At 35.6% G+C, this 13,400-nt stretch overlaps 1 protein-coding gene across 1 annotated transcript in view; it reads left to right on the top strand.

Moving 5' to 3' along the window:
- The window catches only part of LOC136027197 (probable E3 ubiquitin-protein ligase HERC2), a gene marked incomplete in the record, with an annotated part of 290,251 nt that overhangs the window by 175,308 nt on the left and 101,543 nt on the right, over positions 1–13,400 (top strand). Inside the window, 3 exon segments of the mRNA XM_065704213.1 lie at positions 1,834–1,989; positions 4,973–5,206; positions 9,136–9,297. Coding sequence (XP_065560285.1) covers positions 1,834–1,989; positions 4,973–5,206; positions 9,136–9,297 — 552 coding nt within the window.

Here is a 13,400-nt window from a genome sequence, read left to right as displayed (position 1 = left end):
CTGCACGGGTAGTATTCTATCAACTGAGTAGTGTATATAAATGCTTTAGGTATTCCCAGAAACTCTAGCTGTGGTTGCACTTTAGTAATATATCCTTAATGCTACCCTATCCCTGGGAATCATGGAGCTTGTCTAGAACAGCACAGAACAAACATCTTGGATTTGAAAATAAATGAGTGAGAAAAAGTACCGTAGTTCAATTTTCTGAGAAAGTACTGAATACAAAGACTAGAGCAGGGACAAAACAACCCTTGATAACAGAGAAGATTCGCATAAGATGCTGCAGATACTGAGAGCAAATGAATCGTATGAAAGAAGGAGGTTCTTCCGTGATGTTTGAAGCTGGAAACTGTCTGACCTGCGAACATTAATAGGCGGTAGTCTACTCTAGGTCGTTTCCTTGGAAAAGAGGTTGCTCTGGCTAACAGATCAAAAGAGGAGATATCCACGGGTCACTGGTGCAGGATCGGAAAATATGGAGAGCAGCTGCTGCTGCCTTATGGGCCTCAGAGTGTGGGAAGATAAAGTCTAAGCAAATTAAGTTTTTAACATTGTTTTTGCCAAACAAGCGTTCACTGGCCGTTTAAAGAGTGGCACAAGAATTTAAATGGAAGTATTTATGTTGTCTTAAGTCAAGTTGCGAATTTCGCTAAAGTTTACGGAAAAAATTTGATAAACTTGATATTTATTTTCATATGAACGTTTGCTCTAGTATCTTAATGAGGTTTGTAATGTATAAAAATGTAAAGTACGCAAGCAGAATTAAGAAAAAGAATGGTTATATCTCTTTAAGTAAAGTTACTGAGGAATTGCAAATTTTCGTGCGAGAGTTTTTTAAACATCGCCAAGCCCGATGATCCACTATTATACATTTGGAACTCAAGATTGTTTTTTGAATGAGCTCCTCAGGTTGCTCCGATAATCCGTTCGATATTCTGTTTTTTGCAAAAAAGAAGAAAAAGAATGAGACTTTCGGACGCTACCATGTAAAATAGATTTTTGACTATTTCGCTTTGAAGTCACAAAAATCTGAAAACAATGGTTTTCGGAAAGGACAAGTTTACCTGTCAAAATTTATTCAAGTCCAATCTTCCTTTAGGGGCTGTTGTCTTCTTTTCAGAATAAGCTTTGTTTCATATATGTTATAAAAATCCAAGTATACAGCTTAAGGCAATAATTACTGTTTTTTCCTTAATTAAAATTATAATATGAATTCTCGCCGTGTACTTTTTTTTAATTCTATAGATTTAACTTCCAAATTTTTAGGTAAAGTTAACTAAGGTTTTAAACTTCAAATTAAAAAAAAAATATTTGAATGTAACTTCCCTTGATTTGTACTTTTGTGATTTCAATCATTTACAATTGTTCTTTTGCAGTCGGGTTACATCTATGGCTACAACCATAAAGAAAGACAATTGTTAGGGCGACAAGGTTTCCCCCCTCTATTACTCTATAATTTGTATATGGTACTGCAGCAGGCTTTTACTCAATTTATTGGGTAAAAATATTTGCTTTTGGGAAATCTATACTCAAAATGTTTATTTTAAGCACGTCATACACCTCCAGTTATATCACAATTTTTGCTTCTTTTCTCAATTCCTAACTGTTCTTATTATTATTTATTTCAAATCCTGTTATATAAACACTATTAATGATAATACATACTTTCCAAAGGACGACAAGAAAAAATCAAATTCAACTTCAACAACTGGAGGTTGTTCCACGATGAGATCAGTAACGTTACACTTACCTACTAAATAAGGATTTTGTTTCCTTCACTCCTTTCCTGTTTAATTAATTTTGAAGTAATATTTACTGCAATTTTTTTTTCAGTGGTATAAATACGTTGAGATTTGTATGAAACAATGCAGAAATGGTGGAATTGATTGTAAAATTCATGGACTGTCAATTGTTGGACGATTTGGCAGCATTAAAGACGATCTCATGACTATGGCGACATACTTAGCTTCGGACAATGAAGAATATGAGGTAAGTGTCTTTTTTAAACTTTCAGTTTTGTGTTCAGAATCATTTGGATGTTCAGACCCTCCATAAAACCTGAAAATACATATTTGAACAGTGCGAACACTTTGCGAAGAAAAAGAAAAAAAAATCATCTAATTCTATTGTAAGTGGCTCCTTGTGCTAGCTTTATGAGGAAAAATTTTAAGCAGTATAGAAAACATTATTAGAAGAAATTTAATTAATTGAAACCCATTCTATCTATTCTAGCCTAAACTAGCCTAGAATTAGTAGTTTCTGACCATTTGAATAAGATTTAGTGACAAACATAAAAATCAAAGAATACAATTTAGCGTTCGAAATATTTCACTCAATTAATTTTCACTATTAAATCTTAAAGTTGGGTTTACTAGGAGTGATTGGATCGGACAGAAAAATTTTAGTTATAGAAAACTTTCGAGTTTCGTATTTGGCATTGTCGACTAGAACCAAGCAGTATTTTTAAATTGCAATCAAACACCTATTTATAGCCTTTTTATTTCATTTATCCGCTTACTTTTTTTCATTGTTACTTAAAGATGAAGTTATTATAAAGCTCTATCTCTTTTTCTATACCTCTCTTTCTCTCTCCTCTCTCTCCTCTCTCTCTCTCTCTCTCTCTCTCTCTCTCTCTCTCTCTCTCTCTCTCTCTCTCTCTCTCTCTCTCTCTCTCTCTCTCTCTCTCTCTCTCTCTCTCTCTCTGTGTGTGTCTCTTTCTCTCTAGTTTTCTCCATCTCCCTCTGCCTCCCTCTCTTTCAGTTGGAAAAATTGTTATAAGCAACTTCAAAAAACTTTTAATACAGATTTACCACACTTAGTTTTCATTCGTTTAGCTATTCTTGCCTTTTCTGCTTCTTCTCGCCTATGTTTTGCTTCTTTTTTTTTTTAACTATCCTTTCAGTATAATTTTTCTTTGCACTTGCTTACGCCTAAATGGTGTTTTTATGCCGCTGCTTTTACAGGATTAACACAAACTAGCAAAGTATCTTGATCAAACAGTTCATGGTAATGAACTGTAAGTAAGAAGCGACCCGGCTCAATAGTAACCAAAACTCTAAAAAATGGAATTTGATTCAAAAAGATACATCAGAAGAATTGAATTTTTATGTTGATTTTAATTATATAAGTTTCATCAAGTTTAGTCCTACCCATCAAAAGCTACGAGCCTGAGAAAATTTGCCTTATTTTCAAAAAAGGGGGAAACACCCTGTAAATGTCATATAATCTTAATGAAAATCAAACCATCAGATTCAGCGTATCAGAGAAACATACAGTAGAACTTTTAAGCTCCTATCTGCAAAAATGTGGAATTTTTTTATTTTTAGCCAGAAGAAAGATCACGGATGCGTGTGTATTTGCTTTTTTGTTGTTGTTTTTTCCGGTGGTGATCGTTTCGACCCAGTGGTCTTAGAATGTCGTAAGAGGGCTCATTCGAACGGAAATTAAAAGTTCTAGTGGTCTTTTCAAGTGATCAAAAAAATTGGAGGGCAACTAGGCCCCCTCCCACGCTCTTGTTTTTCCCAAAGTCACCGGATCAAAATTTTGAGATAGCTATTTTGTTCAATATAGTCGAAAAATCTAATAACTATGTCTTTGAGGACGACTTTATCCCCTACAGTCCCCGGGGGAAGAGCTGCAAGTTATGAAGTTTGCCCATTGTTTACATATAGTATTGGCTATTGGGAAGTATATAGACATTTTCGGGGGGGATTTTTACTGGTGGGGGAGGTCAGGGAATGACGGTTACGTTGGATGATCTTTCCATTGGGGAAGTTTTTCTTGGGGGAGGAGAATTTTCATGAAGGGGGTGCTGGATTTCTCAGCATTATTTAAAAAACAATAAGAAATTAAATTTCTTAAAACAAGTTTTTCAACTGAAAGTAAAGAGCAACATTAAAAATTAAAACGAACAGAAATTAATACTAATATGAGGGGATTCAGCCCCTCGTCAGTATCTCGCTTTTTACGCTAATTATTTTTATTAATTTCAAAATAGCTATTTATTCTAATTAAACGGCTTTTGGGATTTAGGGGGTATTCTTAAAAAATTGGAACAATATTCGAACTTTAGCGTAAAGAGGTATTTACGAGGGGATAAACCCCCTCATATTATGTATATGAAAGAGTTTCTTCCCTTCGTCGGTACCTCGCTCTTTACGCTAAAGTCAGAATTTTGTTAAATAATGGCCGATAGTAACAATAATTTGTTTGTGTTATTTTTCTGCCGTATGCCACTTTATGGTGGCGTTATCAAGCCAAATTTGTAAAGAGTGATTAGATATAGAAATTGGCTTTTCCATGAGCCATTAAATAGCTCTCTGTAATGTTCCAATGTCATACTAGCGATGAAGAAAAAAATAGCCAAAAAAAAAAAAAAAATTGGACATCAGTGCTACCCATTCAAGTTATTTCCCATGTTTTTTTTTTTTTTTTTTTTTTTTTTTTTTTGTTTTTTTTTTTTTTTTTTTTAATATCTCCGCAACTATGAAATATTTTGACCAAATTACTTTGATGGTCAGTATTATTTCTAAAATTTTATTTATTCATGGATTCAGCTCTTGTTATTCGATTATAGGCAAAACTTTAAAGGATGTTGAAATACACCCTGTGCTATTTTTTGTGTGTGTCCTACTCGCTATGACACCATTTGCAAAAACAAAGTTTGAGCACGAGACTTGCACTCGAACCATTCTACTTTGTAGTCTAGTTACAGGTGCTGCTTCTGTTGCGGCTACTACTAAGGCTGAGGATATTTTAGGGTGAACTTGTCAGGAAGTGTTAAGGGGGAGTTGAGCTTGGTCAAAAAATACTATATGCATACAGATAATCAAAATGACGTATCAACAATATCTTAGAAATGGGTTAGATTGTAAGGCTGAAACTTGAGGGGGATGTTTAAACTCACCTAAGGACGATTTGTGCAAACCGTGTTTTTTTTGTGTTTTTTCTTTAATGCTTTTTTATTTCACAGAAAAATGGTGCAGAGATATCACAGCGTTTAAAGCTCCTGTCATCTGCTCGTCCTCAAACCGAGAAATCCAGCTGTAAAGCCTTTGTCTGGGGTTTGAACGATAAGGATCAGCTTGGCGGATTGAAAGGATCAAAAATCAAAACGCCTGTTTTTAGCGAAACAATTTCTTCTCTAAATCCTGTTTCCATCGCCGGTGGCTCAAAATCTCTTTTTGTTATTACAGAAGATGGAAAGGTGTGTAAATTTCTGACTATGCCTAATGTATATAAGGAATTTCCTACCAAATAGATTTTGTAAAAATTTATTTCCAATTTTTTCTAGAATTCTGTCAAAAACTGCAATCGAAGCTATGTGCTGTTATTGGTTTTGACCCTAGGATAACCATAAGGCTATCCTTGAGTTAAATACTTCTTTTGTGGTTGATTATTAATAATAATTCCTCGTTAGAGTTGTTTCTCTTGTTAATCTTGTAATTCTATGACATTTCGTGATATTTTGGGCAGGGCTATCAGACCGAGGGGGAAGAGACTACACCTTAATTTGTGTAGCTGAATAATTTGCCTTCAGTTTCATATACAAGTATACGAAATTATTTTTTGAGCTAGATGTGCCGAAAACTCTTACTTTGGGATAAACTTTATTTTATTTTAACTGGTAGGTTTTGTAAAATTTAACAGTTATACAAATATTTTTTTTTTCATTTTCTGTTTTTAATTTAGCCATTTGATCATGTGCAATAGCTTGAATCATCTTTAAAATTCATTATATATTTGCATAATCTTCTTTTATTCTTATTTCCCTTCTTATCGTCCTATAGATGGCTACGATGGTTGTATACTTCAAATTTTAGTTTTTTTTTTATGTTTTATATGTACTATGGAGGGTAGATTAGTTTTTTACTTGGCTTGCATTCAGTCGGTGAAATTTTAAAGGTTTTTTTGCAGTTCCTTAAGAGATAAGACTTTCAGACATCTAGGCAGCAATCTTTATGTTGTCCCTTTATGTGGTGATTTTGCGTTGGAAGCACTCATCAGCAACTTTGCTAATGATTTATATAACACTTAAATTCTGACATAGCCCTCAAATTAAACATATATATATATATATATATATATATATATATATATATATATATATATATATATATATATATATATATATATATATATATATATATATATATCCACAAAATCACCACCGCATATATATATATATATATATATATATATATATATATATATATATATATATATCCACAAAATCACCACCGCATATATATATATATATATATATATATATATATATATATATATATATATATATATATATATATATATATATATATATATATATATATATATATATATATATATATATATATATATATATATATATATATATATATATATATATATATATATATATATATATATAACCGAAACTGTTAACTCTAAACGTCTTTTCAATCACCTCAATCATCTGTTTTTAATTTGAAATAGCGGCAGTGGTTCGACAAGGGTTTTACACATTGGGTGAGATTGGCCGTAGAGCTTAAAGAAATTTATTTTCTCAAACTTGGGAATTAACAATTCATTTTATTTACACTCAATCTCCAAAAACATACACAATTCTCCCATGAAGGGTACAACCGTGTCCTGTGCGGGAGCCCTTGACGTATATTTAACTGATCATCAACAATAATACACATCTCCTACCCCACCCCTATCAACTAATAATAATAACCTATAAATATTTGAACATTTGGAATTAATAGAGATGCAATAAGCCTCCATATTGATTCATTTTTTCTAGTAAGAAAGTGAAAAAAGAAGTTACTGTAAAAACTAATAGGTTTATTGTGCAACCGATAAATGAAATACTGCAATAAATGCCATCAAGAGGAACATTCCCCAGAAAATTCAAAAAGAAGATATCTTTGTTTTATTTTATTTTTCTTTTGGTTTTGATTTACGTTCTGGATTTGACGGGACTAACTCAATAGCATGTGGATTTTTGCTTTATTTCTTCTGGATTGACAACGTAACTACCTCCCCCTAAAACCCCTAAAAGCAATTAAATAAAAAAACAAGTTTTTTTACTGAAAGTAAGGAGCGATATTAAAACTTAATATCGAAAGTAAACTTTTTAACTGAAAGTAAAGACCGACATTAAAGCTTAAAACGAACAGGAATTACTCCGTACATGAAAGAGGCTGTTCTCCTCTCAACGCCCCTTTCTTTACGCTAAAGCTTGACTCTTTCTCTCAACTCTACTTTTTAAAACAGTAACAAACTTTAGTGTAAAGAGTGGGGCGTTGAAAGGGGAACAGTCCCTTTCATGTACGGAGTAATTTCTGTTCGTTTTAAGCTTTAATGTCGGTCTTTACTTTTAGTTAAAGAAACTTGTTTTTTTATTTAATTTCTGGACGTTTTTGAATTAATGCATGCTTTGATTTTGGCTCTCCGCAGATGAATAATTAAAACGAAATTTGCATATTTATTTTTTTGGCTAAATGGCTATCTTATAGTTTTGATGGAATGATTTTGAAAAAAAGGATTGGGGGAGGAGCTCTAGTTGCCCTCCAATTTTTTGGTTACTTAAAAGGGCAAATAGAACTTTTAATTATTTATGAACGTTTTTATTAGTAAAAGATATACGTAACTTACGAACTAACTTACGTAGCGAACTTTTATATTCGTATTTTTTTTATTATGTATATAAGGGGGCTCCCCCCCCTTGTCAGTACCTCGCTCTTTACACTGAAGCTTAAATTTTGTCCCAATTCCTTAAGAATGACCCCTGAATCACAAAGGCCGTAGAATAAATAGTTGAAATTACTAAAAATACTTAAGCGTAAAGATTGACCTATTAGGAGGAGGTGAACCCCTCATATGTATAATAATTTCTGTTCATTTTAAGTTTTAATGATGCTCCTTACTTACAGTTGAAAAAAGTTTTCATATTTATTTTTTCATTTTTTTTCAATAATGCTAGAAAATCCTGCATCCCCTTCATGGTAATTTTGTTCTCCCATGGCAAATTCCTCCGTGGAAAGCTCCCCCACAAAAACCCTTCCCTCAACCCCTCCCCCCACCATCCAAAAAATCGCCCTGAAAACGTCTGTACATTTCCCAATAACCATTACTATGTGTAAGCACTGGTCAAAATTTGTAACTTGTAGCCCCTCCCACGGGAACTGTGGGGGAGTAGGTCGTCCCCAAAGACATAGTTATAAAGTTTTTCGACTATGCTGAATAAAATGGCTATCTAAGAATTTTGATTCGGTGACTTCGGGAAAAAAATTAGCGGTGACTTTGGGTTAAAATTTTTGGTCACTTAATAAAGGCACTAGAACTTTTCATTTCCGTTAGAATGAGCCCCATCGCAACATTCTAGGACCACAGGGTCGATACGATCACCCCTGGGAAAAAAAACAAACAAACAAATAAGCACCATCCGTGATCTGTCTTCTGGCAAAAAGTACAAAATTCCACATTTTTGTAGATAGGAGCTTGAAACTTCTACAGCAGGGTTCTCTGATACGCTAAGTCTGATGGTGTGATTTTCGTTAAGATTCTATGACTTTTAGCGGGTGTTTTCCCCTATTTTCTAAAATAAGGCAAATTTTCTCAGGCTTGTAACTTTTGATGGGTAAGACTAAATTTGATTTTGATAAATAAAAACCAGACTGTTCAAAATACATATTGTTTTCAATAGAACATAGTTGACACTCAAACTGTTTAGAGGCTTTGGGAGGGAGAGGAAGCAGCACTACTCTTATGTGTAAACCTTGATTATCCCTGGGATATAATTTTGTTGTATTGTTTTTGTTTATCTTATTATAGCCAGCAAATTAATGCTGCCTAAGTAAAGAGCGACGTGATTTCAGTGTACTATCTATTTATTTTGCCCTGGCCACTTCTTATTGAAGGAGTGATCTTAGAAACTTTGGAGGGGGCTTATTCGATTTGGAATGAAAGTTCTAATCCCTTTTTTGGAATTAAAGGGGATTGAAGGAAAAGCAGTCCACTCCCACGTAGGGCCTTTTTGTCACTCCTTAAAAAATGGAATTCTTTAAAATTACGCAAAAATATGGAATGTTTTTTTGGTATTCAGGTATATTAGTATTGAACGGGAACTCAAGATGAAATGTAATCTTTTAGGTATTTGCATGTGGTGAAGGCACTTCAGGACGACTAGGTCTTGGTTTCAGCGTAAATGTGTCTTCTCCAAAACAGATAATGGGACTGTCAAAGTACTTCGTTAAGAAAGTGGCGGTTCATTCAGGCGGACGTCATGCGTTGGCACTTACTGCTGATGGAAAGGTATATTCTCTTGTTTCTTTTTTATGTGTAGGAATCAGCTCATGTGCAATTCATTTTAAAGTTCTCAAGGTTTTCAATTTAACTTTGACTAGACCTTAATTTGTATGATAGCATTTGTACTTTCCAATCTTATCTAGTAGAAGCAATGAAAAATTTTTGATTAATTATGCAAAAATAGTTGCCAATTGTTTTGTTTGTAGTCGTCAAACTCTGGCAATAAGCTGCTTTTTGAGACCATATTCTTTTTGAAATTACCTGGCTTTTTTTTATAATATCTGCTATAATGGGCATTTCTTGACGTGACTTGTTCAAATTCTTAGTTTTTTTGTTTTATTATGTATATTTTATTTATTTTTTGGAAAACTTGGGAAAACTTAAATAACAAACGAGCAAGTTTTGGTGACTATTTGCCTTGGAAAAATCCGCTTGGTTGACTTACCTAACCTTACTTAACTTAACGCTCTTGCTAAGCAGGGGTGCCAGTGTAGAAGTAACTGGTTACTAGCGTCGTTAGTCTTCTTCATGCGGCCCAGTCCATGGCTGGGAATGGAGCCTCATTGGAACTGATGATTCCGCTGAGAAGGCGTTGGCTTGTTACACAAACCCTTCTTTTGTTTGGCTCCTTTCGAGCACCTTGCTGGCCATTTTCCGAGGGGTTGAAATCTGTGATGATCCCCGCGGGGGTACTTGGTATGTGGAAGAGTATATGGCCATACCATCTTAAAGAACGTGCTTCTACTTGAGTTGAGATATTCACCTGCTCGAAGATAATGTGGATAATAGTGCTTTGAACCTTATCATACCATTATAAACCTTCAACTTCACACAGGTTTCTACTTTAAATTGCAACAGTCTTTCTTAGCCTTGTCTGAGTGATCGACCAGATCTGAGTAGACTCATACCTCGTTTACGTTACAGCCACAAAATTAAATATAAATTATTTTCTATGCCTGCGTCTGATCGTTGTTTTTTCAACATACGGAATTATCACTGTCCCCTAACGTTGGTCTAAACATCGGAAAGAAAGCCTCCTCACAGAGTAGGTTATATTAGGAGCTGGACTTCTGAGGTTATATCCAAGCCTATTGAATCGCTTGGATTTTTTTTTATCCAAGAGGGATAATGCTAAAGGGTTTTTTGTGTTTCTGCATTTCAAGGGTGTTTCTCCCCCAGGTATAGTTCCCGCTTAGTTATACCTAATTCACTATCCCCCTTACTCTGGTAGTATTATTTTACGAGGAGCTGGATAGTCCAAAATCGGAATAGAGTTGTGCATTTCGCCACTAAATTCTTACATTTCCAGCTATGTATCCTCGTACTCCTGTCTTCTTTGATTTTAAGGCCAAATGAGTTTGCTGCTGTCTAAGCTTGTAGGCCATGGGTTTTGGCATATAACAAAACTGAAAAATATGTCCCTCTGTTTTCTTCTACAGCTAATGTTCAGTGGATTGGGAATGAACTTAATTCCCATTTTATGGTATTCCCGCCACCACCCCCCCCCCATTTTTGAACAAAATTTATCGCAGTTTAGGAATTTTTGGCCGAGACAATAATTGGACTGTTGGAAAAGCTGGCACTTAAAAGAGTCATTCTTGGAAGAAATAATCTCCCTCAGTACCAGTTAGTACCTATTCCTATGACACCTGTATCCTTTAGTCCGTTGCCAAATTCTGGACCTCCATTGGTGTCGACGACTATTCCCTATTTGATGATCCCATGGGTTGGGACCCAGAAGAAGTTACTTAATGTTCCCTATGCATGCTCTACTACGCATCTCTTTGCCGCAGTTATTCCCCATACTCTTGGTTTTGACTGTAAATGCTAGTTTTAGACCGTATCACCGGGCAAGTTTAGCTTTGTTCTACATCTGGAGTTGTCCAGTGATGAAGGTTCAGTGACTAGTAAAGCCAATGGCGCGTCATGGCGCCTGTTCCGTCCGACGCAACGAAGCCTTCTTCGGCACTGGCAAATATTGATTCGAAAGGGTTAACAAATTTTGTCGATAATTGTGTTACCAGGATTATTAAATGGCTCAGTACCCGTTGAAATTGTTTTGAATTGGGAATAGCATTTAGCTGGACCCTCATCTTGAAGGTTGCCGGTCCTGAATGACTGATGAGCAGCCGGAACTTGGTCTTGATCCATTCTTCCTTTTTTTGGTTCCTTCCGCGGATGCACCTCTTCAAACCAAAGCCTTTTGGCGATGGTCATGTATCTCCATTATTCGAGTGGGCCAAATACTGGGATCACTTTTGACCGTAGAGGATCTTCAGCCGAAGGAAACCCATGCCCAACAACCATGGTAGCCCGCAAATTTGAAAGATGGTATCAGGAGGAACCAGATGCCAGAAAGACAAGAAGAGAAACGATAATCTCGCTTATAAACGAGATGCATTTTTGGTGTTTTCTCAGCCAACTGTTTATATTGAAACTTTAATGGAATAAACCACGCCAGGTTCACCTTAATATGCGTGAATCCTGATGGCGAAACTGCTTGCTATGAATCAGGTTATAGGCCAAATCGACTACAAAATCCTTTGGTTTACTTTTTTGTAGTTAAATCATTCTGCTATGAATTATAGTTTAAAGTCAGTTAGTTCAGTCAGTTCTCTAATACCTTTTTTCTGATACAGTCGCAAAATTAAATTTAAGATATTTTAGAAATCTGCGCCTTATTATTGTTTTCACAAAGTACACAGAGAATTTTTACTGTAGCCTACAGTCAGTCTTTGTCGAGGAGAGATAACTTTTCGAAGAAGAGTTTTATATTTAGAGGAGCTGGACTTCTGAGGGTCTATCCAAGGCGATTGGATCCCTTGATATTTGGTTTTTGCCTCCTAAAAGGTTTTCTAAATTGGAGTTTAAGGGTGTTTCACCACCAGGCACATATATAACCTAGCCTATATATCAGATTAATCTGCACCACTGCCAAGCCGCCTCTTATAATCTTGGGAGGGGGCTTGCAAAAACGCAGACATTCATAGCGATGTTCCAGGAGCTATGGGTCGTCGGAGGAAAGATCATGGGGAGAGTCAGAGGAGCTGAATTCCATTTATACAATGAGGTGAGCAGAGCTCCTGGAGTGTGTATCTATCATTTAAAAAATTTGGATACTTGGAAGCCGTCTAAATATTGTTCTAGGGATGTAGTAGCTGTTATGGTGAAAAATCTGATTGGCCATGAACGTGTGGTATTAGTTCAGTATACATGCCACATGATGAGAAACCACCACCAAAGAAATTAATGGAACTGGTGGAATACATTAAAGCTGAGAATATCCCCCTAATTCTGTCATGTAATGCAAATGCGCATCTAACTTTATGTGAAGCACCGGCACAAATTGACAGGGAAAGGCCTTGCTTGGTGAATCGGGGCTCGAGCCCTACTTCCATAACAAGAGGAGGAAGAGAGGTTTTGGACACAGCAATTTCTTCTTATCATGAGAGACTGGTAAATAATTGGCATTTGAGTGACCTTCTGTCATTCTCTGACCATCGAATAATACAATCCAAAATAGATGTATCCCAACGACAAAGGAAACTTCTTGGGGATACAAGGAAAACAATTTGGCACACCTATAACCATTTTTTAGCCAAAAAACTTGCCAATCTGCCTGCCATCCCTAGAATAACCGAAGAGGATCTAGACCAGGTGGCAAAAAGACTCACAGAGAGCATGAACAGTGCGTTTAAACAAACAACCCCTCCAAAACTTGTTGAAGAGGGGACGAAACCAATCACTGGATGACTTCAGAATCAAGTCAAAGAAGATAACTGACCCGAAGGCTGCTAAGAACTGCTATCCGAACGAATAATCCCGAGGACTGGGACATTTACTCGAAAGGTTTAAAACTCCTGTAAAAGGAGATAAGGAGAGTCAAATGAAGCTGGTAATAGACTACTAAAGACTCTAAAGAAAGATCACCGGGCACACATGGGAAGTTTGGCGAGAGTAGATAGTATTTTCACAGCGGACCCGGAAGAAACCCTGAACCACGTGCTGGAAATACATGTAAAGACCCTGAAGAAAATAGTCCCATGCCAACTTATTTTATAAATCCAAATATAGGGGAGGAGCTGGCGTCCCGAATTGTAAGGGAGGAC

Source organism: Artemia franciscana, chromosome 5 (genome assembly GCF_032884065.1).
Source record: "Artemia franciscana chromosome 5, ASM3288406v1, whole genome shotgun sequence".
In the NCBI taxonomy this organism is placed as follows: domain Eukaryota; kingdom Metazoa; phylum Arthropoda; class Branchiopoda; order Anostraca; family Artemiidae; genus Artemia; species Artemia franciscana.
The sequence above is the reverse complement of the archived record's forward strand: the minus strand, read 5'-3'. Positions and strand labels throughout refer to the sequence as shown.